Source organism: Frankliniella occidentalis, unplaced genomic scaffold (assembly GCF_000697945.3).
Source record: "Frankliniella occidentalis isolate FOCC.00 unplaced genomic scaffold, Focc_3.1 Scaffold85, whole genome shotgun sequence".
NCBI lineage: Eukaryota > Metazoa > Arthropoda > Insecta > Thysanoptera > Thripidae > Frankliniella > Frankliniella occidentalis.
The window spans coordinates 76,475-100,197 of record NW_026267214.1 but is presented as its reverse complement, the minus strand read 5'-3'; the positions used below and the strand labels follow the sequence as shown (position 1 = coordinate 100,197).

The window sequence follows — 23,723 nt, the reverse complement described above, 5'->3', positions numbered from 1 at the left end:
GACAGACAGACAGACAGACAGACAGACAGACAGACAGAGACAGAGAGAGAGACAGAGAGAATGTGTGCGTAACCACCCGACCCGGACCGTTTCCCGCTCCGCCCAATAATTCCCTGGCGAGCCGATGGCGTGAGGGACACGCACCCCGCTCTTATCCCCGAACCAAATTATGACTTTCTTAAATTGCCGTAAATCTGTGGCGCGGTCGCGCGGGCCCCCGCGGGCCAACTGCGTAACTCATGACGATTTGCTCCTCGCGATCGGGACGAATTTGTTTCCGAGTTATGAGCCGAGCCGGGGATAAATTCCACGTTTAACGGTCTCCCGCCGATGCAGGCGCGTGTCCCTAAGCACTGTTTTAAAAGCTTACGGTGAATTTCACTGTAAGCTACGGTGAAACCCTGCAGCACCGTAGCCTACGGTGACATTCAATGTAGACCACGGTGAATATCACCGTGAGCTTTTAAGAGTGAGGGTGGAGAAATTATTTCCGTTTCAAATAATCACCAGATAGAACCGATGCGTTGTGTATGTATGCAATTTTGATTTGCTATGATTTATTTTATTGGTTTCACAAGGATGACGTGACGTAGCTCCCCCCTCCACCTTCTTCTGCGCCTGTGCATCTCTCCGCGCAGCCTGCAGCCCTCCCTTTGTCCTCCGGGGCTCATTCCCCGAGAAGCAATTAAAAACTAGTATATTTGAGAGAGGCGCAAGAAGGCCGCATTTCCATAAATTGTTATCACCCCTGGAGACACTCCCCTACCCCCTACCCTGCGTCACAGGACTTTGTTCAAACGACCGCGACTTCTCCAGACCGCGGCAGGGATCATTGCGCAGCTCCGCAAACGAAAAGCGCGAGTGCGTCCTCGGATCGGCAATGAGCCAGTTCACTCAGAATCTGCGTTTCTGTTATTCCTGCCCATCACTGTAAGTTTCTTCGTAAACCGTTCGTAATATGGCTGACTTATATCCTTTGTGTGTTACAAACCCTACAAACCCAATTCTTCGTAATACGAACATTGCCGTTTGTAAAGGAACCAAGAGTGATGACTGTGGTGCAAATTTGACGACAGTCCATCTTCCACAGTTCGAATTTTGACTCCCACTTGCAGGGCAGTGTTTGAGGTGTGGGAGACTGCAACGCCCTGTGACGCGCGGCCTGTGGAGGTTCGCCCGCTCAGCGATAGATGGCGTCCGCTGACCGCGACAAAGGGGGTCCGCCGTCCCCCCCCCCCCCCGGGGAAAGCCAGGTCGCCGACAACTCGTCAGGTCGTCACCTTGTAACCGGTCTGAGGACTCTCTGATAAACAAAGTAAGGAGTAATGTTATGTTTGATAGTATATCGGTTTGCCTTGTGTGCGTGTGCTGCCCATCCCTATCGAGCTGTGCGGGCTGCGCGCAAGCAGCCCAAACTAGCGGCGTCGCAGCCAAACAGCTGCCCTTCCAAAAGCTCTCGAGAAGCGACCAGAGGGTGCAAATGTCTCAAGTTGGCGCTCGGTTCCGTGCCGTCAGGCCCAGAGGCGCTCCCTGGGTCGCCCTGGCGCGGGCGCAGCGACGGCCGGCGCTCCCACTGCAACGCGGCTGAGCACAAAATTCGCCCCGACTCTAAATTTCACTCCGACCGTAAGAAACACTACGCAAGTTTTTGCTCACAGGGGCAGATTCTGCTGTTGGCTGACCGGAAATAAAGGCCTTTCCACGGCAGGTTGGTGAGCAGGACAGCGAAGTGGGCTTGGCACCGCTTGGCTTAGCCGTGGAGAGGACCCAGAGAGGGCCAGAGAACCGCAGAAAACGGCTGCCGGAGAATTATCGTGTCGAGCCACAGCGCGAAGGAATTTTTCCCAAGCATGATTTGGGTTTTCGAACCGTTTACTCCTGCTGTAACTTTCCGTGCCTCTACCAACCCTTGTTTTCCCCATGTCTTGACCCGGGACTCGCTCCCCGCTGCTGGTGCCCGCTGGTGCCCGCTGTCCACTCCGCACCCGGTGCGTGTCCGGCACGGTCCAGTCGGGCTCGGGCGGCCAGTCCGGCGGCCGGCCCGCCTCAAAATCTTATTAACAGACACTGGCAGCCCGGCTAAGGGGCAGGGCACGGAGCACACAGAAGCAGAGATACCACTCCCAGCTTACGGGTTCGCGTCAATTCCGTACTACTAGCGCGCTCTGAAGTGCAGTACGGCCAACTACTGGGCGGGGCGGGGCGGTCAAACCCTCCAGCCGGCCGGCCGGCCGGCGGTCAGCCAGGTAGGCGTAGCGGGCGAGAGGGTGCCCGTGGGGCCTCCCCAGCCGCCCGCTGAGCTAATATTTCTTCCGCGGCTCACAGGAATGACCGTTTACAACAAATTTTACTTGGAAAACAATACCAGCACGGGAGTGACTCGATCTGACGAGGTTTTGAAAATTGAAATCTATTGACTGATTTGGATTCTCTTTTTAAAAGAAGTGGGGAGTGACTCGATCGAGGTTTTGAAAATTGAAATCTATTGACTGATTCGGATTCTCTTTTTAAAAGAAAACGAAAGTTTTTCATGACCAAAGGCAATCAGAGTCGAAATAACGGATATATTGGTATCAAAACAGTACAAACAATGTCAAAAATGACTATACTTTTATTTTCAGTTTGGAGTCCATGACTTGCCTATTTCACCTCTGATCGTCACAGACTATAAGATATTTTTGGTTTACTTTCCCATGTGTAGTCCAACTGTGGCCCCAGAACTGAAAAGTAAAATTACTTCAAATTAACTGTCATATCTGTTAAATCATGTTCCTCTATTAGATGTTAGTGGTTCAGTCTTCCAAATGTGTGTCATTTATTTTTAATAATATCACAAAATAAACCCAAACTCAAACCAACATCATTCCATGTCAAACTGCATCTACAATTACCCAATCCATTGAACAGGCAATATCGTTACTTTTGATTTTGTTCTACATGTGTAAGACCGTAAGCAAGGAATAAAATTATAATAATTTTAGAAATGAAAAAAAGGTGCTGTTGTACAAAATACTTGTTTATCTTAACATATTCTAACTAAACTACTGTAAGAGAATACAAGTCTGACTGGTTTACCAAACAAATGGTTGACAACATCAAAGTAACGATATTGGCTGTGCAATGGATTAGTTAATTGCAGTTGCAGTTCAACAGGGAAAAATGTTGGTATACGTTTGATTTTAGTTTATGATATTGTTAGAGATAAATGACACACAGTTGAAGACCGAATTACTAACATAATAGAGGTACATGATTTAATTTAACAGCTTTGACAGTTTACAATTTAGTAATTTTATATTAAGTTCCGAGACTAGAGTTAGACTCCTGTTTTCATGCCAATCTCTGTTATTTCAAATCTAGTTGCATTAGGTAATAAAAAAGTTTCATTTTCTTTTAAAAAGAGGGATCAGAATCAGTAGTTAGATTTCAATTTTCACTGACCTTGTCATCTGCCCCTACCCCCAACAACCCCTCTCTTCAACACGTAAGCCGTTACAGAAATGACTTTTGTTTCCCCTCAGCGTACATTTCTCAAACTTTGCAAAATGAGTCCTGCAGCTCTAAAAATAAGATTTTCATATTCATTTCGACCAACAAACATCACAATCGCTTATTAAAAAGCGTTCAAATCTCGAAGTGGGCGCATCTGCCTATCTCCTTCACCGCGCACTGGTACTGCTGCCAACCTCCCGAGCACCACAGCAGGTGGCCACCGGGGCAAAATAGTTAAAATGCGTATTTTTCCTTTTGTTGGTGTTTGTGTTATTGTGGAATAGTGTACTTATGAGGGAAACGAGAATACTTTGTGGTACTTTATCGTTAAACTAAAAATACGACAGGAAACCGTCACCAGTTTCTCGTCTTAGGTTGCCGACCCTTCCAGTACGGCATTCGTCGGGGCCGGCCTATCCCAGTGGAACCTCTGCTTCTGTGTGTTCCGTGGGGCAGGGGCGGTCCACGCTGGCCCGAGGGGGAGGGGGAGGGGTGGCCGGTCTTCACTTTGCATCTTGTCGTGTCGGGCAGGACCGGAGCGGACCGCGGGCAGCGGCGGCCGGCCAGGCGAGGCGGGTCCGGCTCACCCGGCTTGACGGATTAAAGTACACCCCCAGCACCACCACCCGACCCGAGCGCGCCCGCGCAGCCCGCGCGACGGGACAGTCGAAAAGCTTCGGTTTCGGCCGTCGTAGTTAATTTCTGGCCCGCTCCTTCCTCATTACACTGACAGAGCGGGGGGGGGGGGGGCTGCGTCTGCGGCCGTCCACGGCGTCCACTTTGCTGTCCCCACGGTGGACGACGGAGGGCAGTGCGTTACGCTCGGCAGGGCAGCCGCCGCTGGTGCTGAAGTATACCAACCCACAAACCTGCCGCAAAGTAACGAACATCTCCCGTACACAAATACAGCATAGAAGACAAGCGCGTTTTATACCTGGACAAGACCATCACATCCGTTGATGTCCAGCCCGGCCCGATCCATAACAAAACCGACTGGTGGTCGGACAGATCAGTACTTTTGAAGGCCGCGGCGCGTTTCGTTGCACGGTCAGTTTTCGTTTCTGGAGCAGGTTCGGATGCCTGCCCCGGTGGACGGGGCGACGGGCTGCGCGCTGCGCCCTCCTGGACGGGCGGAAGGCTTCCGGCCGCCGGCGTCCAGCCATTAGGCCTTACGTTCTAAAGCGTCAACCCTTGTCCGAGATGGGAATCGAATTAAGTACTTTCCGCCCGTGTCCGCGGCCTTCAGCGCCCGGCGCCGGCCCTCCTCACGGCCGCCAGAACTCAACCTTCGCCCCCCGGGCCCGGCGGGGCGTGGTGGCGGGGCGCGGTGCTGACAGCTGCTGCCCACGCGTCGTCCTCGGAACCACCCTCTCCGGCGAGGCCCTGACTGGGGAGCAGGGCTCACCGTGGACCGACACTGCGAAAACTGACAGCGAATGCGAGTAATACAAACACATTCATTTTCCGGTGGGCACAGTACTTTAAGAGTATTACCCCTCTTGAAAATACTGTAGGCCTACAATTCAAATCGAGAATCAGACACCTCATACGATTGGCTGAAACTATTTACATAAACCACACAAATTAAAAAAGGGAGAAGTCTTATATCTTTAGTTGGGGAAGCGGAAACACTGCCGAACGCAGCCAGCGCGTGCGAGCGACGTGGCCTGCTCGCCCACGCACGGGGCCATCCCGCTGGCTGCTGGTTGGCCCACGGGTTGGCCCACGGGCTGGTCGGGAGGGATTGGAGATCATAACCTTAAATCAAACCGGGGCTCCCTGGTCCGCCCTGCTCCGCCCGACGCCAGCACCGCTGACACGTATCACAGCCCGCCAGTAGCTCCTCCGGCGCCCCTCGCTGCTACCCCCCCCCCCAACTTAACTTCGCTCTTTCCTCTCCGATACCCTTTCCGACCGTTCCTCAACGTTTCGTCCGATCCAGGCGCCGGCCGCGTCGCCGGCTGCCAAGCCTCGACTTATTTATAGTAAGTCTCTGGGTCAATATCGTTGACGGGGGAGGGAGACGGCGGAGCGAGTCTCTCCCTCGAGTCTCCCGCGGGGGAGCGAGCAGGGGCCAGGGCGCCCGGCGGGGCCGCAGCCCTCCGGCCACCCGGACGCGACCCGCGCGCGTCGTGATGTGTGGATGCGCTGTCATTCAGGGCGGGCCAAAGCCCAATGACTTGGAACACATATTCATAAATCCCAGGAGGACGCCTTGCAGCCCGCCGCCGCGGGGCGGGAAGGGGCCACTGAGGGCCAGAGAAATGCAGTCGACGTTGAAATTCGCCGGAATGTCGGGAGTCGGAGTGTCGACCCCGGGGAAGGATACGAAAAGGCCACTGAGCTGAGCTACGAGCCCAACGCCCAGCGCACCGCTCTGGTTGCCAGACGCCACCGCCACTGCGTTCTACACACTGCTGGATTATGTACTTTTTTGTCATACATTACTAATGCACATTGCACGTAATTACGCACGGCATTGTACACAATCATCTAAGATAAATTGTACGTAGTTATGTACAAAAGAAAAAGTAGCTCTTAGTGACCATTATTTATCTAGTGTACACTTTAAAAATGTCACGGTTTCAGGAAGAAGGATGAAATTTTTGAGCTCGTTCCCGACAATGACCTTCCGCCCAAATTTTTCTGTCGGTCGTGGGGGACGTAACTAATCGGGCGGGGCAGCCAGGGCCGGGGGCCGGCTGGCGCTGCTTGCGAGCGTGCAAGAGCGGCCACATCCGCCGCATCCCTCCCGCCTCCATCGCTTCTGTGGTCGACTCAAAGCAATCTCTCTGGAGCTGCCAATAACTCAGAATAACTGCCTGGCGTCCGCTGCTACATCAGTCAGTCCCCTCCTCCCCCCTCCCGCAGCCTTGCCCTGCGCTCTCACCGACCGATGCGTCGAGACGCAGAGACGAGAGCACTGCTCAACGTTTCGTTCGCTCGATTTTCTCTCGAGTTAACGGAATTGTGCATCAAAACATAGACCTAAATTCTAGTTCCTTTAAAAGTGACTCGGGTCGGCGTGCTGGGCGGGTTGACTCGGTTGACTGCCTGAGCGACTGTCAGCTGTCTCGTTTGTTGCGCTTCCGAGGTCAGTGTCGCTCGAGGCTCGAGCAGCTGTGCGTGCGCTAGTCTTCCCAGCAAAAGAATAGTGAAGTGCGAAAGGCGGATTCCGTGGCTCTTTTCCCCCACTACTCAGTTCTCACCAATCAGTCCACAGGAAACTGAGTAGTGGGGGAAAAGAGTCACGGAATCCGCCTTCCGCACTTCACTATTCTTTCGCTGGGAAGACTAGCGTGCGGGTCTGCCGCTGAGCCGTGCCGACTCCGGTGTGTTTACAGTGTCGTGACTTCTGTTCTGCCGGGTCAATGTGTCGTTTTGTCTACTTGTCGCCAGCAACCGTTATCTGACGTGTTCCGATGTGTTAAGTGTTGAAACAGAGAGACGTCCTTGGTTGTCATCGGAATAACCTCGCACGTCTATGCCATCCTAACCTCAAACCTGTTCGTCGGTGAGTGGTAAGTAAATATTACACACAGTGTACGAAGCATTTTCTATCTCAAATCTTAGAAACGATGACCCCCCCCCCTCAACCCCTGCATTCGCACAGTGCTACATCCGCCCCCTTACATCTTATTGACGGTGACAGCCTGTATGTGGGCGTTGGGTGCATGTGGGGGTGTTTCGGGAGGATGGCGAGGGGCGGGGGTTCGAGGCGGTATGGCGGGCCAATGTGGCAGTGTATGGAACTTGCCACGCAAATCATCACATGTAGGGATTGCCCCACAACATGGGGATGCCTCCCCCCCTCCTCCCCCACCACCCGCCGCCGTGGACACGTTTGCGCGCACGTGTGGATGGCAGCCTGCAGTGATAAACAAGTGCAGCGGTCTGCTCCATTCTGGTATGGCAAGCTCGGCAGGGCCTCGGCTCGGCACGGCCACCCCGCTCCCCGCTTGGCAAGACCTCCACTGCCTCTCCACCCATCCGCGGCCTCCGCCCTCCGCCGCCGCCGCGTCGTCCCCGAGGTCAGAGCAACGGGCCTGGCACCCATACTCCCCATTTAAGCCTCTCTGGGTATTATTCTCTATGCTAAAGGCGAATTAAGTCTACGGGCTACTGCGCCCCCCCCCCCCTCCCGCGCAGTGTACTACCACGGCGCACCTCCAGCCCGCGCTAGGGGAAATAAGTCAGAAGCAGAACGCGCAGACTGTAAATGTATCGGACTTTCTTGTTCCCTGGCGCAAAATGTAGGTTCGTATAAAATGCGCGACCAACTTGCAAAGGACCTGATACTTGAGGGTGCCGTGCGTGGCGGGGCGTGGCGCGGCGTGGCGCGCAGCGCACTCCCATTCTGTGCCCTCCGCTCCCCCTCCCCGAGGCACGCAGCCTCTTGTTGTTTATGACGGACCAGCACTGCTCGCGATTCCAGTACTGAATCAGTTGTACGTTATATACAAGCTGTTCTGCCCCCCAGACGCCGCCTCCTCGCCCAGCCCAGCCGTGCACCCCCACCCTCCCCCATCCACCCCTTCACCCGCACCTATATCGCCTCGAGTAGTTGGCACTCGTTGACTCCCATTCCTTTGCAAGTCCTTGCATTAGCGCGATGAACACTTGCCTCCCTCCTAAATTGTAGAATAGAGTCTTTAAAAAATCGCTTCGCTTCAATTTGAAAAAAAAAAGTACAAATAGAAAATTATCTTGAAAAAAAATCAAAACAAAAAATATTCCAAGAAAAAGCAGAGGGTGGTCTGAACCGCCTTGCAGTTAGGCAACGCAAAGGCGTATGTGCGTTGGGTTGCCTACCCGTTGGGCGTCAAGACTCGGCAAGTTCTGCATGTGTGTGCTTCCGGCCGCACTGTTCTCCCAACACTAGCACTTGGCGATTTGGCGCCCACTATTCCATGTCCCCTCCCCCATCCCCCTCACACAAAGTGGACGTGCTCAGATGTCCCGCACAAGGCGCCTCCGCGTAATAGTCCAACTCCAAAGGGGCGCGGGCCTCCGAGTCTCTGATCGCCCCGCGAGTCAGGCGCGATGGTATTTGGCCGCATAATTCCTTGCGCGCGATCCGAAGTGCGAAGTAATATTACCGACAATGAAACAATGGGTCGTGTTAGGGGGAGCAGGGGGAGTGTGGAGCGGGTCGCGGACGTGGAGGGTGTCCGGGAGGGCGCGGGGCCGAGGGAGGTCGACTTCGAGGCGATGATGGGCGTTTCTAACCGCGTGTGTTTTTTCTCCGCGCCTCTATTCGCCGCTTGGTCGCTCGGTGCATGCGCACGGGAGCGCAACCTGCACCACACCACCACCTCCTCACAGTCTGGCCGGGGCTTGTCAGCTTGCGTCGCGTGGCGTTTAGTGTGTTATCACGAGATTGTGTTGTTGCTCGGGGGGCCCGACCCGACCGGCGCGCGCGCGCGATCCAATGCGAGTCAAAGGACAGCAATATCACGGTCGTTATGAGGCTGTCAGAGCTCTATCTAAACGGTCGGGCCCTAATGCCGGCGGGCGGGCCCGGGCCGGGCCGGGCCCCAGGCTGTTACAGGGGCCGGCGCGATGCTTAAGACCACCCTGGCCCCCGCCGCCTCCGCCGTTAGTGCGGCCCACATCCCGCACATCACACGCTCACTAGCTCACCCAATCACGACGCGTGTCTCCGCCGGCGCTAGCGCAGCCGCCGCGCGGTTGGTCGGACGGACCCTCCCCACCGCGGGGCCCACGTCAGTGCCGATAGTGATGGACTGCAAGTGTCCGTGAGTCGTTTTGGGCCGCGTGCCTTTTTTCTTTGTGTTCTTTTCGTCCCATCTACCCGTCCGTCTGGCGGCGGCCATGCGAGGGCCGGGCCTTCAGCCGTTCCTTCAGCCGGGCCTTCAGCCGGGCCGCGCCATCTGGCGGTGGATCGCTCCATTACAGAAGAGGCGGGTTATTATCTGCCATCTAATGGCGATGGCTGAGCGCGGCGCCGCTTAATGCGAGTGTCTTAATGGCGCCAATTAGAGCCGTATTTGTCTATTCTTCCAGGCGGGGAGGCGGGGCGGCGGGGCGTGTACAGCGTGCGCCCTCGTCAGCTGTTCGAGCAGGTGCAGCCGGCAATGCACGCTCACCTGGAAATGGAACACGCGCCCTTTCAGGACTGGCAAACCATGTTACAGGATCTTTTCAGGTTCAGGGTCTCTACCTGGGGAGTTAATCTTTTCTGAATGGTGCATTTGCTCCCTGTTCAGCCCCCGATATTTAACGTGTATTGCTGTCTTCTCTGTCAACTCAAATGTGTACATGGTACACATTAAAGAAAGTGTACATGGCATGTATGCTTTAATTAATGTGTACATGGCTATGTACACATTTATAAATGTGTACATGCCTATGTACACTTTCTTTAATGTGTACATGGGCATGTACACATTAAAAGATGTGTACATGGCATGTATACTAACGGTTGTATGTACACTTTAAAAGATGTTTACATGGGCATGTACACATTTATAAATGTGTACATGGTCATGTACACATTTATAAATGTGTACATAGTCATGTACACATTAATTAAAGCATACATGCCATGTACACTTTCTTTAATGTGTACCATGTACACATTTGAATTGACAGAGTTTGTCATTTCTGGTATTAGGCCAAAGAAGTCAGTTTTATTTTGTTTCTGGGTGGGTAGTGGGCCATTGTGAGTGACGGCACTGCGATCCCATCAGGTGGGCGAGCGCGGCCGGGTCCTGTTCCTCCTGCCGGGAGGACACTTCGCCCCCCCCCCCCTCCCCGCACTGTATCGCCAGTCGGCTTCTGTCCTTGTCTGCAGTAGGGGAGGAGAGAGAGACTAACCGAGAGAGGGAGAGAGAGAGAGAGAGAGAGAGAGAGGGACAGAAGTAGAGGAGGGAGGGGGTGAAAACCCTGGCGCTAAATGTTGCGCGAAAAACGTATGGACGCTCCGTGCCTTGGGGACGGATCAGCCGTGGCGCTCGGGGCCGGGCCGGGCTGGCCCTCTCTCTTCAGGGCGCGGGCACAAAGTGTTTCACTCACTCCCCCGCCCCCACCCCCGTGACAGCAATGGGTGGGCAGGGTGCGGAGAGAAGCCTATGACCGTCGCCTCCCTCCTCCTCCCCCTCCCTCTTCTCCTTCCTGACTGGCGTTCGAAAAGTGCTTCTCCCCCCTTCAATTGGCTCGTGGAAAATGAGGCCCTCCGTGTTTCGAACGCGTCCCCCGTCCTGAGAGCGTTGTTCTCCGCTCCATGCCGTTCTGGCCGCTGTTGCTGCCGCGTCCGAAAGACCTCCCCCGACACCCGCGGCTTAGGGTTCAGAACCCCGCGGAAATGTTTTACTCTTTATTTTTTTTTCATTCCTTCCCTCACACTCTTTTTTCTTCTCCTGGTCGAAAATTCCGTGTTGCCGAGCTAACGTTTGCCCCGCAGCTCCGCGCTCGTGCTGAAGTGTATTGTTTTGTGAGGGGGGCGCTGGCGGGGCGGGGCGGGGTGGAGCCGAGCGGAGCGTGGTCGGAAGGCGAGATGAGACACCCGGGAGGTCCCACGAAAAGGAATCACTAATTAGAAGCCTGTTGGCGTGGGCCGGGACTGGGCGGCGACTCAAGCACGGTTATCGACAGCGACGCCTTTGACTGTGTGCCGCCCCCCCCCCCCCGCCGCCCCCGCGGCCCCCGCCCCCCAGCCTCTTTTTCTAATTAGTTGAGCAGCCAAGTCAATTGCTGCGCGATGCGGTCCGAGGCACGTGCCTCTGTGTTTACACCTCGCGCAGAAAATGATAATTATGGCGCGTCTCGATGTAATCTCCTCGGCGACTAGATAAGGGACAACAAAGCAGTGGATAAGCAAGCATTGCCCCCACCAAACGCCAAAAGGGAAGGACAAAAAAAGGAAAGAGAAAAAAAAAAGATCAAGTGGGTTTTGGGGAATTTCTTGACGAACTGCTTTAAGGAGTACTCGAACTCTGCTTCTGTGGCGATTAATGTTGCTAACGACTCCGGCAGTTACGCAATATGGAGTGCGAGAAATACACGAGTTGTGATCACGGATCAAACGACGATTTGAGGCAGAGAGCGTTTATATACGACCGCGAGAAACTACTGGTGTCGGTTGCAATGATATATGTCTCAAGTCGAGGGATGGTCGGAGGGGCGGGGTCGGGGGCGCCCTGCCGACACCGAGGCTGCCGCGCCGGTGCCACGCCCGCCTGCCGGGGCCTCAGCAGGAGCCTCTACAGGTTCGCCTGGAGATAATTCGCAGATAATTTCAAGCTGAAATCAACTGCGCCGACGTAACTTTGATCAAGATCTCTGGCGCAGCGCGCGAAGTGTAAGACCCATTAAGTGCGGCCCTAAGTCATACCTGATAGGCGCCCGCGCGCAACCTCACCTGCCACGACTTCTCGGCCCGATATTTCATTGCCAAGTGTCGCTATTAACAACAAGTTAGGAGATAGTAATGTAAGTGTGAGGGAAGGCGGCGGGGCGGCGGCAGGCCTGCATGCGGAGCGACAAGCCCAGCGGATAGCGCAGCGGCGGCAGCGGCCACACCCATAAATCCAGACATCCTCCTGGACTTCATTTCAGTTGTGCTTTAGTTTAGTCGTCGCGCCATGAGCCATAGCCCCCCCCCCCCTAGTTCACACAAGTTGTATTGCGTTGCCCCGCCCTGCTCCGCCCCGCCCCGCCCCGCCCCGTTATCACGACACTTGACCGGCGACCCCTCTGGCGCGCTGCTGTTTCTGATGGTGTGTTGTCGCTGCAAGTTTGGTGCGGCTTCTTTCGGCCTGCCAGCACCTCTAATTCGTGCCATTATCTGACTCGCGGCCCGCGCCGCCCGCCCCAGTGATCGGCCTCCTCGCTATCGCCTGCCCTGTGATTTGTGGTCCAAACTTGGGTGGAAGGCTCTGGCGGAGCGGAGAATGTGGTGTTCAGGCCTCTAGTCGGAGGAGCGTCGCATAATTTGGATAAGTCGTCCGGGGCCCAGAGCGCGGCGCGGCGCACCCCCGGGGGGCTGCTGCTGCTGCCGCCGCCTCCGGGGGGCGGAGCCGATGGGGGCGGGGCCAATTCATGTGTGGCTCGGCCCCTACCACCCTGACTGACTGTCTGTGCGCAACATGAGGCCGCTGCCACGGCTGACTGCTGACTGGGCGGCGGGGAACTGTGTCTTGTACTGAGGCACTGTGAAGCGTATCGGTGGGACCTCTGCGCGAGGCACGCCGGCCGGCCGGTAACACTTAATGCTATTTGGATTGAATGTCCGGCCGGGCGGCTGGTGGCGCGCTGCTGGACGCAAGGCCGGCCACAAGGGACCCGGCCCGAGGCCCGAACAGAGGTCCGGCCGCATTGCATTTGGCTCACCTCTTGTTAATCCCCGGCCAAAGCCCGCCTCTAAATCATGGGTGGCCGCGGCACGGCCGGCCCGGCGCACCAAGGACCTCGCCGAGCAGAGCAGAGCACCTCACCTAGCTCAGCGCGCGGACCTCGGACCTCATTGAGAGCGACAGAGCGACAGAGCGACACGAGAGAGCACCGCAGCATCGCCGCAGTGGGGGAGGGAGAGGGAGGGGGCGCCTTCCAAACAATCCAGGACTAGTTTTTGGGGAGCCACGTTTGGAAAAGAGAATGGGAAACACGGGAGTGAGCGCCGGGAGGTAATTTGCGTCGATACGGCCGGCGTCAGACACCAAAGGCGGGGCGGGGAGGGGCGGCCTGGCCACCTCTAAGGGGTTGTGACGGGCCCTAAAAGCCACCAGAGGGCGTCGGGCCTCCCCACCCCACCCCGGCCGGACCAGACCAAGGACAGAAATAAGTCATTCACCACTTCAAAGAGAATAACACAAGACAGGCGCCGGCCGGGGGTTGTGTCGGACACAGCGTAAGCCCTCTTGGCTGCGATGCTTGTCACGGCGAGTGTGGAGTCACTGGGGCGCTAGTGACGAGGCACAGTTTTAAGAATCGTTAGCCATGAGAAATATCACTCAATAAACCTGTAAAACATACTTTTTTACAGTGCAGTTTTATGATAATTTTCGGTACAACAGTGGTGATTGTAATCGGGGTAAATTCGTGACGACAATGGTCCCTCATGTTGACCGTGCCGTTTTGCCTTGTTCCTCCTCGCCTCTCCTTCCCTCCTGCCCCTCCCCTCGGCCCCTTGGGGTCAGCGGTTCGGTTTGGCACGATGACCAGGGCCCTGCCAGGCCTAGACCGGGGGCTCCAGGATGAGAAGAAACGAGATGGCCGCTCGGCGTGGATAAATTCTTTGCAGAGAAAAAGGGAGAGGGGGGAAGATGCGGGAGGGCTGGCGAAGGAGAGCGAGGGAAAGGAAGGGATTCGAACCTGTGGCCGTGTGCCTAAAGGCCGTGCCGTGGGTCCCTGAAGGCCGCGCCACGCCGCGCCATGCCGGCCAGATTGTGGACAGAGTTGTACATGAGAAGTTACGGGCACCTTCTCGCCGCCACGTCCGCCGCCCCCACAGGCTCGGCCTTGCCAAGTCGGAAATTTCATTTCAAAGTCGGATCAAACTGGAATCGAACGCTGGCGTCATTTCGATGGTGCTCGTGGTGTGGGCTCGTAGTGTTCCATCGCAGCCTGCCTACCCGCTCTTGCCATCTGTAGGACGCGGAGCGAAGGTATCATGCTTTGTACGGCGAGGTGTTCATAAGGCGAAGGTTAAAGCAATAAGGCGCAGGCACGCGCGCTCGCATCTGCAGATGGATATTTATTCAGGCAGGTGGTCATCATCTGGGCGCTCAAATAGGATTTGATGTGCCAGGGTCCCTCCACGCCCTCCACGGCGAAACGTGACACACGTTATTACAAATGAATATTTCCATTTATTCTATTTTGTTGTGCCTCGTTCCCCCTTTATGTGCCCTCCCCCTCCGCCTGACCCTCCTTGCCGGCAAACCAAGCTGGCCCGTTCCTTCTCATATTTCCTGTCATGTACCTTCGCTCAGCGCGCCCCGAAACATCTCTTCAGTGCAAAGCAGCAGAGAGACATAGTTTTGTTTCCCCTTGCTAGGATGTCTGTCAAAACTCGCGTCCATGGCACCCTGTTTTGTCATACCTTTGGTACGTCGTGCGTGATAGTATAGCCACTAGGCCTAGCTCGGCACTTGGCCCAACGATAGTAACAGCCATTATGAAAGATTTGTGTCTCAACTTGGATGAGGTGGGGTCGGAAGAGACCATCACTTGCAGCCTTGGACTCGAATCGGATGTAAGCTGGACAGCTGCTGTATAAGAGGGCTGGCTGAATCCGAGGGAGGGAACCAAGCGGCCCCAAAATACACCGAGTGAACTGAATTACCAAAATTAACGCAATTCTCAACTGTGTTTCGCGACCCGATTGATTCAATTGGTGAAAAGATCCTCTAGTCCTTAGCCATTCCCGGTACTCTCGAGATAAGATTGCGGTTGCGTGGCACATAAAAAGAACTGTATCGACCGTCGCCCTTCAGTCGATCATCAACGTCAACATGAACGCCAAAATCATCCTTGTCGCCGTCGCGGCCATCTGCTGCTTCCAGGTACAATACCTAAAGAAGGGTGTTCCACACTTATTTTTCGGAGCTCTTGTGTGGTGTGCCGCATTTATCACATTTCTATTTAGGGCATCGCCGCGGCTAGCGTCGCTCGTCCTCTACCCTGGGCTGAGCAGCAGCAGATGTTCGAGCTCGACCTTGACCAGTTTGACCTTGACAACCTGGATGTGGATGCCGTCCTTGACAACTTGGTGATGACCCTGGAAAAAATGAGTGCTCAGGCTTTCGAGGTCTCCAACAGCAACCACAAACTCGGAGCTCCTAGGAATATTTTCACCTGCATCACCGCCCTCACCAGCGTAAGTAGACAGTGGGCAACGAGGGGGAAATACCTGCTTGGCGTTCAAAGGCTGTAAAATTAGTTTTAGTAGAAGTGCCTGTGCCCTTTTCAACCTGACATTTAAAGATCTGAACTGATTCAATCAATATGTACTGTTATGTGAATCTCTTAGCAATTTGTACATCTAAGCAGTGATTTCCTCCCCTCGTTGACAGGTGTTCAAGGAAGCTAAGGAAGTAAAGCAGTTGGTGGATGAGTTCAGCAAAATCAAGAAGGATCTCAATGATGCTAAGGAAGCGTGCAAGACCCCTACTGCACCCGAAACCACTGATGATTGCAACGAGAAGGCCACGAAGGCGTATGAGGTCGCCCATGCTGCCGCCAAGGGCAAGATTCTCCCCACTGTTATCAAGTCCTTAACCACTCTTTTCTCTCTGAAGGCTTGCCTTAGCATCGTTTAAGTAAATAAAGCACCAAATGTTTTATGGTATAAGTGCAATTCCATTGTCATGACTAATAAATGACTCGTCCGCTACATTTGAGCTTTTGCAAAAACTTAGATTGTGGCTTGACCAACCACTATGTGTTGCCTGCAGTGGGGCTTTGACGCGAAGACGGCAGTAAGTTCGGTTTGGAACTACTTCCACGCGGATACGATTTGCCAAGGCCAACCGGACCCCGTCATCTGTAAGAAGAATATTGTCTCGAATCTCTGGAACTCCGGGATCGACTTGCTAATTGACCCGATCATAACTTACACTGATTGCACTGACCTTCTGGCGTAACTGTAAATACTGAATAAAAAAATACATGAAATAGAGATACGTCTTCATAATCTATTAAATTTTCCGCCCATTTTCGTCGTGTCTTTATAAAAAATTCCATTGATTATCGATAATATTCGATATTTGGTTTGTAAAATACACCACCGAATGACTCCAAGTGGGTGATTCGCGGTTATTCGCCAGGCACCGTACCGTAGTAAGACTGCACTGTTCAAAAAAGTCAGAACTTCACGAAGAATTTGCTGTGTTAAGGCTGACAAAACTGCGTGATTTTTAGGGAAATCACAACGCTTCTTAGTTATCATAATTTGATTCACCTGAAAAGTACCTATTACAACTGGTCTACAATTTTAAAACACTATCAAAATGCACGTTTTTGGACTGTAAAGAAGTGTTGTGATTGGACAGTTCCTCCGTATCGAGCAAATGTTAGGAAATCACAAAATAATTTCAACAGTTTGAACCACTTGCTCGCTAGGTTTTTACTTTACAGACCTCAGTGCTCGCAATTAGAAGCCTAGAATGAGAGAATACACAGTATAAACTAAGAATTTTCACGTAAAGGAAAATGTGACACCTACTCAGAAAGCAAAAAAAAACTTTTTTAATTTAGAAGCTTCATCCGTTGAGATTAGATTTTGTGAATCGAAGAAATGCCGTAATTCCTTGACTTCACTCGAAAAACAAAGGTTAAACTGAATACGTTTTTAAGGGTGTTGCGTTTTAATGCCTTCGGAAAATCATAATGTTCAAAGGTAATTAAATTTAGCTCACTTTGATAGTTAAATGTATTTACAGGAGATAAGTGGTGAGGTCTTTGTGAGCATTAAAACTCTTCTCGTCCTACCCTTGTATTTACAGCGTTGCCCTCGTCAAAAGTCCCTACACTTTCCCCAAGTAGTCAAAAACCGTAACAGACATTTTATCCAGCGCACATTAATATCAACATTGCCGAGCGGTAGTAGAATTACTAATCCGAGTAAGTGCCTTTTAGCGCTTGAACGTTGTCCAGCGTATGCTAAAATCGTAACTATAGACGTTGACGTAACTCGCACTCCTGGATAATAGTGGATCAATATAATTTTTGATATAATGACTTTACAATTGACTTGCAAACATAAATTTTATTTTATAAAGCCTTAAAACATTGGTGTGGAAGGGGGTGGTGGAGGGAATGAGGGTGATAAGAGATTTAAGTGCACTCGTCGATGACGTCCTTGATTTCTTCGTAAGCGGTTGCAGCCTTCTGGACAGCAACATTGACCTCAGCGAAGATCTCGTTGATCTCTGCGGTTTTGGCGGCGTTGACGCAGGCCTCGATCTCCTCGGCGGTGGCGGCCTCGTTAGACTTGCAGGTAGCCTTCGCGGCCTGACCGTTCTTGACGATGGTCGTGAAGTCTTTAACAACGGCGAGTGTGTCCTTCACAACTCCAACGGCCTGAGTAAAGTGGAAGTGGCAAATGAAAATTGGTGCTGTAGCTGGGTTTGGTCGGGACAGGCAACGCTGTTGATGCTTACCTTGATCACTGATTTCGTGCACTTGATGATGTTCATGTTGAGGTTTGCGCTCTCCAGCTCCAGCTTCTCCTCGCGAGGAGCAGCCAGCGCCTAGAGACATTTGTTGAAATGTTAGATCTAACTTGTCAAGACCCACACTTTCAACAATATTTTTATATTAAGAAGGGCAGTCCGTGCCTTAGACGGTGTCTGATTTGGCTGATATTCGGTGGACATGTTCCTGACTCAATCGTAAAAAGTGCAACAAAGCGTTTTCCTGTAGAAAAATTTACTTTCGTAACAGTGGGCAAATTAGAGATTTTGCAGGCATCTTGGGCATTTTGCGTTATGACCAGAGTTTTTGTCCGAGATTGCCATCTAGGTGGCTCCGATTGCAGAATGAACCAAGGAACAATAATATGCCAGCGGAATGTCCCTAGGACCCATAGTTTTTAAAATATTGCCAACATTTACGAAATTTTAAAGAACGTCTTGGAGGACATGGTTCAAAATCTTTTATCAGTTCAGGCATTTAAAAGCGTGGAGTCCCTACTTGCCATGAGGCGGTTTGGTTTTGGGTGGTCCACGCATTGACGTACAGTTGCCCAATTTACATAGTCTAGTGGAAGCTGCGCGTTACTAACCTGTGCGCAGCACAGAGCGACGAAGGCGACGATTACGACCTTGCTGACCATGGTGAAGGTTTGGTTCGGATTGATTCGAATGGCTCATCTCGGGCAGCCGGAGTCGTTTTATAGCGCGGCCCTTGCTCGTAATCTCTATGAAGTGCGCCTGTCGAGTGGTAGTTTTTGCTGCCGAACATCGGACAAGCACTGACTGGGTACGATAGCGTTTGTAAATCTCGCCGAACTGTCTGCTAGGGGCTGTTCTACTTGAACAGGGAGAAGGTAGGGGTTAGGGTAAACACTGCTTTAACTACACTGTAAAAACGAAGGTTGCTTCCGACGCTTCTTAGGGTTCGGTTCTGTTTTCAGCTCCCTAAAACGGACTGAAAGACCAAACTTTATGTGAATACTTTTCATTAGAGCAGGCGCGGTATAAGGAGGGGGCGACAGGGGGGGGGGGCATGCACTGTGGGTTGCCTACATACAGGGGGTTGTAGCACAAATTGCCTACCTTTCTTTCGGCTCACTAGAGACGATGGTAATGAGGGGGGGGGGGGAATCGCCCCCCGCCCCCCCTTATACCGCGCCTGCATTAGAGGGGTGTCATATTCTAATTTCCATAAATAAATATGTTTGCAAAACAGACTTTCAACAAACCCGAGCCCACGTGAAAATTCGGCCTACCTTTTCAGTGGAGTGTTTAATTTTGTGCACGTTAATTGATGTATAAGTTCAAGTGTGCTAACTTTAGACACAATGTGGTGTGAAACTAGCTTGTGCGTCAATTGGTGGTCAAACTTTTGACATTTTCGAAAAGTCTTGCAGCTGCACACTATATTGTTTTCATCGATTGAAACGAACTGAGGGTGTGTCCAAGTGTTAAAAATTTAGACGTTTACAAAATGTCTAAAATTTGCAAGTGTGCATCTTTAGTTGGACACCATGTAATGCACCATGACATGCACACGTTGGTGTGCAAATTTTGCACCTGCTGGTTTAGAGAGACCTAAATGCTCGTAGCTACGAGCCGCAAATAAAATGGTAAAATAAAACAGGTTCTGATATTTCTAGGTGATTGTCTCAGTTACCCCTCCCGAATGTTTTTGGAAACTTTCAGGACCTTCCTCAGCATTTGAGGTATACTAATAGAATTGGCACATCATTTGAAACTATCGGACCTCTTCTAACTAAATAGGGAGTTTTCTTTATAATGCCGGGTGAATGTTGACGTAACTCGCACTGCCAGCCCAGATAACTGTGACTTAATGTATAATCTTGATATGGGTACATGTCAGAAAACTGTTAACATTCGGGTCGCGGATTTTGAAAAAAAATATTTTGTAAATCCTTTGCCCAGTGCCACACTTTCGGATATCGTGGAGAGAAGCAGGGATGGAAACGGTAATGAAATTATATTATCGCCTTTTTGGCTCCTGTTCAAAAGCTATGCGACTTAATTAACTTTCGACACCGTGCATTGGTAGAGTAGAAAAGGATTCATCTGATCCCATCAGGGTTGTTCGCAATATGTGCTTAACCTAGGAGTTGTGGCAACTTTTATCTAAGAAATTAAATTACCGGCACCCTAATATAATTTCTTGCGAAAAAGTGGCCACATCTCCCCAGAAAAGCAAATATTGTGGGCAACTCCGTTTGGCTGAGATAGAGCCTTTTCTAATATATTGCGGCATGGTGTCGAAAGTTCATCAAGGCCCGTAGTTTTTGAACAGGAGCCAAAAAGGCAATAATATAATTTCATTACCGTTTCCATCCCTGGAGAGAAGTCATTCGCTTTTCAAACGGGCTTGCACCCCATGGTTTCTTTGTCTTTTTTAAATCTAGCCATAATTTTATTCAAATGTTTCTGAAAGTCTGCTGTGCTCGTCTGCTCCAAGTTGAGTTACATAGGTTGCATTACAAGTTAAGTTACATTGGCGCGAATTGTGGTTGGGGAGGGGGGGGGGGCGTAGCGCAATTGATGCACACCTCGATCGCCTCCTCGGTGGCTTTCTCGTTAAACTTGCAGACAGCCCTCGCTGTTTGGCCGTGCTTGTAGATTGTTCTGAACTTGGTATAGATTTCAAAGGCGTCCGCGAGGGGGCCACCACTTCGATTTAGGATGTACACAGGATTACGTGATTACAGGGATTACACATGAGTTTTGAGAGAATACACGTGAATTTCTGTGGCAATAACCTTTCAATTTGGACAATTAGATGAAATTTAGTGATAAATTTTCAAAATTTGGTTAAGTATTACACGGATTGCAATGGGATTTACACTTCCATCTGTACACAGGATTGCGGGAGTCGTGGCCCCCTCGGGCGTCCGTCACCACCTTGACGGCCTGAGCGAAGTGATGTAGAAGTGGCAAGTGAAAAGTGGTGCTGTAGCATTCCTATGGTCGACTCAATTTATGCTGTTTGATGCTTACCTTGACCACTGATTTAGTGCACTTGACTTTTATGTTGAGGTTTGCGCTCTCCAGTTCCAGCTTCTCTTTGCGAGGAGCAGCCAGCGCCTATAAAACATTCGTTTAAGAGTTAGCTCTTGTCAAGATTTAGGCACACATACAAATTTGTACGCCTTTGACGTACAGATAATTAGCATGACCTTATTAACATCGTTGGGAAGCTAAACGTTACACCCCACATATACGTGTTCTCAATTCAAGAATCGCACTTAAAATTTTGAGACCCATTTCTTGTTTTAAGGAACAAGTAGGACTTAAAACAAGTCTTAAAACGATTCTTGGATTGGGAACACATTCTTTGGGGTGTACTCACCTGTGCGCAGCACAGAGCGACGGATGCGACGTTGACAACCTTGCTGACCATGGTGAAGGTTTGACTGGCACTCGGATTGATTCGAATGGCACATTTCGGCAAGCGTCGACCATTTCATACCCCGCCCTGAATCTCTAATGAAGTGCGCCTGTCGAATTGTAGTTTTCGAATGCAAGTCATTCATTCCGTTGGTGTGAGAGGGTCATGAAACCTTGAACCCTGAACCTCACGGGGGGAAAGTGGCTGACATGAGTAGGAGTAGGGCACGGGGCGACAGTGCGGCGGGCCCGGAGGGGTGGGCGGGACAAAACTTTGGTTTATGGCATCGGACAACAATAAGCGATGCCTGGGCTCTGGCGAGAGAGAGAGACAGAGAGAGAGAGAGAGAGAGAGAGAGAAGGACCGGCTGGGGCGCAGGACGGAAGATGTCATTATTACCCGGGAATAAATCTTTGGAGGACGTTAGGGCTCTCTAATGTTACACGCGGTGTCTCTCTCACACACATGGAGTCCGTCGCGCTTCCCCCTTCTCTTCGCACTTGCTCCCCTTGGCGCGCGGCGGCGGCAATAATTAGAACTGTTATAATAACAATAATTAATTGTTATGGTTTTCTATAACAATCGGTGTTGCGCCGAAACGGTTGGCGGCCGCCTCGCCCGCTCTCGGTCCGTCTGTCCGACGCCCCGCCCCGCCCCGCCGCCCAGCCCAGTGTCCTTTTGGCGTCGCCAGAATTAAATGGAATGTGTGTAAGCCTTTGGTCGGCCCGACCGGGGCAGGGCCAGGCAGGGTGGGGCGGGTCCACAGACCCGCGGATCTATAAATTTGACGCGCTTACCTACCTTGCCCGGTCCAGCCCGGTCCACCCCGTTTTGGATTTGCCGGTCATGAATGTGCAATGGAGCCCCTCCTGCCCATTACGTGTTTCGATATTACGTCATTTTACGTTGTTGCGCGCGAAACAAAAGATGCATTCCGCTCATCTTGCTGTTTGCTGCCGTATGTGGCGTTTCAATGCCCCTCGCTGTGACGGTTGCGTGTGTCGAAGATTGAAGACGAAAGACGTGTTCTAAACAGTGGGGTGTAGGCCCATGGTGCTTACCATCGTTTAGTTGCGAGTTTATGAGTTATTGTGTCCGACGCGCTGCGCCAATCGCTTTCGGTCCAAATCTTGCGGTGCCTTGATTTATGTTCCACTCCTGACACATGTCGATCACGGCGGGGCTCATTGCAGCAGCGAGGTTTGAGACTTTGAAGATCTAGCCCATCAAAAGCACGCGTTGTCAGCACATCAAGGCTTCTGAAAGTTGCTTTTTGTCGAAGGCAATGTTGATTCCTTACGGTACCTTGTTTTAGGGAACCCCCCTCTTCTCTCCCTCCTTCCCTCCTTCCATCTCTCCCTCTCTCTGTCACAGTAATGTGCTCGGGACGTAAGACTATCGCAGTTTGCATGGAATGGTCGGCTGGCATAGTTGAGGGAGTGAGTTTATAATGTCGATAAATCTGCCCCGTTGCTGGTCGCTGCGTATGCCGTGATGCATGCGATATGTTACACTGTAGTTCATATGGTTGGTTATGCGGCGGAATGATTTGTCACTCGCTATTAATTATAGTGCAGCCTCAGCGGCAGACCCACCTTCAGCCCTTTCCGCCCCCACCCGCTCGGTCCCCCAGTTCCTCTTCCTGCCTGCCTCGGACCTTTTGGGGATGTCGGTCCTCCCTCATGCCTACTCCGGTTAGAAAACTACCCAAAGTCCGGAAAACTAAAAATTCGCTCCTTAACGTGAATCAAATCAGCAGTCTTATCGAGATTAATTACTTCAATTTTATTTTTCGTTAGAAATGTTTGCACTTTTTAAACTAATCAGTTAGCGAGATGGGACCAGCATGTCATGTAGCGTTTAAAACATCGGTTTGCAAGATGACCATATTCATTAAGGAGCACGGCGCAAACTCTCTCTGTATTTCGCGGCAGAGTCGTGCAGCCAATTTCGAGTGAGTGTAACTTAACGTAACGAAGGCGCGGGGCGGCGGCCGTAAAAGTGAAGAGGCTGATCAAAGCGGCGTTGGAATGACTGGGATTACTGGGCCGTGTGGGGCTCTCTGCATATGAAGGCATTGGTAATGAGAGGAAGGAGGTGGTGGGGCCTCGCCGGGCCTCGCTGCTGACAGCGCGGAGGGTGGCGGCGCGACGGGTTTGGGGATCACGACGCCCGGTTTTGTGTCGGATCTCCCGTTAATCGCATCAAAGGGAATGGTTTTAGGCATGCGTTACGTGCTGCTGCTGCTGCTGCTGTTACCGCCGCCCCGGGGCACCCCTGCGCAAGGCGAGAGGTGCGCGCTGCTAACCCTCATAAATTGGGCACAATTTAATCAATTCTCGCACCTATTGTGTTGTTACTCCTTGACAAGCATTGCCCGTTACCTTTGCAATATCTCGGATTCTGTCGCAAGCGTCTCTATGGAGGGACTTGAGTCGCGGTCCGGTGCTGAAACACGTATCTTTGGAGGAATTAACTCTTTAAGATTTCGTCAGACTTTCATGTCCACCTTCCACCCACCTATTTCTGCACGGGTCCAACTTTTCCCCCCTATTTCCTCAGAGGGCGGCAGAGAGCCTCTTTTCTCCGGGAAGCAGAGGCGAATTAATATTATCACCAGCGGGCCGTGGGTCCCCTGCCGGGATAAAGGCGTGACGGGGCGGGGCGGGGCGGGG

General features: G+C 52.1%; 2 protein-coding genes and 1 long non-coding RNA gene across 6 annotated transcripts in view; 2 read left to right on the top strand and 1 right to left on the bottom strand.

The window, feature by feature from the left end:
* Window positions 1–6,632: 6,632 nt before the first annotated feature.
* LOC113210900 (uncharacterized) overlaps window positions 6,633–23,723 on the top strand; it is an 88,234-nt gene continuing 71,143 nt past the window's right edge. Inside the window, exon 1 of the long non-coding RNA XR_008011327.1 lies at window positions 6,633–7,013. This is a non-coding gene — a long non-coding RNA (uncharacterized LOC113210900). The remainder of the gene's footprint in view (window positions 7,014–23,723) is intronic.
* Window positions 14,862–16,135, top strand: LOC113210902 (uncharacterized). Of its 3 annotated transcripts, XM_052269185.1 has the most exons (4): window positions 14,862–15,020; window positions 15,104–15,334; window positions 15,531–15,802; window positions 15,912–16,135. In XM_052269185.1, the coding sequence occupies exons 1-3, from the start codon at window positions 14,970–14,972 to the stop codon at window positions 15,774–15,776; spliced, it is 528 nt and encodes a 175-aa protein (XP_052125145.1). In that variant the 5' UTR covers window positions 14,862–14,969; the 3' UTR covers window positions 15,777–15,802; window positions 15,912–16,135. The 3 variants fall into 3 exon arrangements, with proteins under 3 accessions (XP_052125145.1, XP_026284878.1, XP_026284877.1); XM_026429093.2 differs by lacking the exon at window positions 15,531–15,802; XM_026429092.2 differs by having other exon boundaries at window positions 15,531–16,135.
* LOC113210903 (uncharacterized) lies at window positions 17,205–21,075 on the bottom strand. Of its 2 annotated transcripts, none has more exons than XM_052269186.1 (3): window positions 21,010–21,075; window positions 17,619–17,708; window positions 17,205–17,538 (listed from the first exon to the last, which is right to left on the bottom strand). In XM_052269186.1, the coding sequence occupies exons 1-3, from the start codon at window positions 21,058–21,060 to the stop codon at window positions 17,293–17,295; spliced, it is 387 nt and encodes a 128-aa protein (XP_052125146.1). In that variant the 5' UTR covers window positions 21,061–21,075; the 3' UTR covers window positions 17,205–17,292. The 2 variants fall into 2 exon arrangements, with proteins under 2 accessions (XP_052125146.1, XP_026284879.1); XM_026429094.2 differs by lacking the exon at window positions 21,010–21,075 and adding an exon at window positions 18,242–18,408.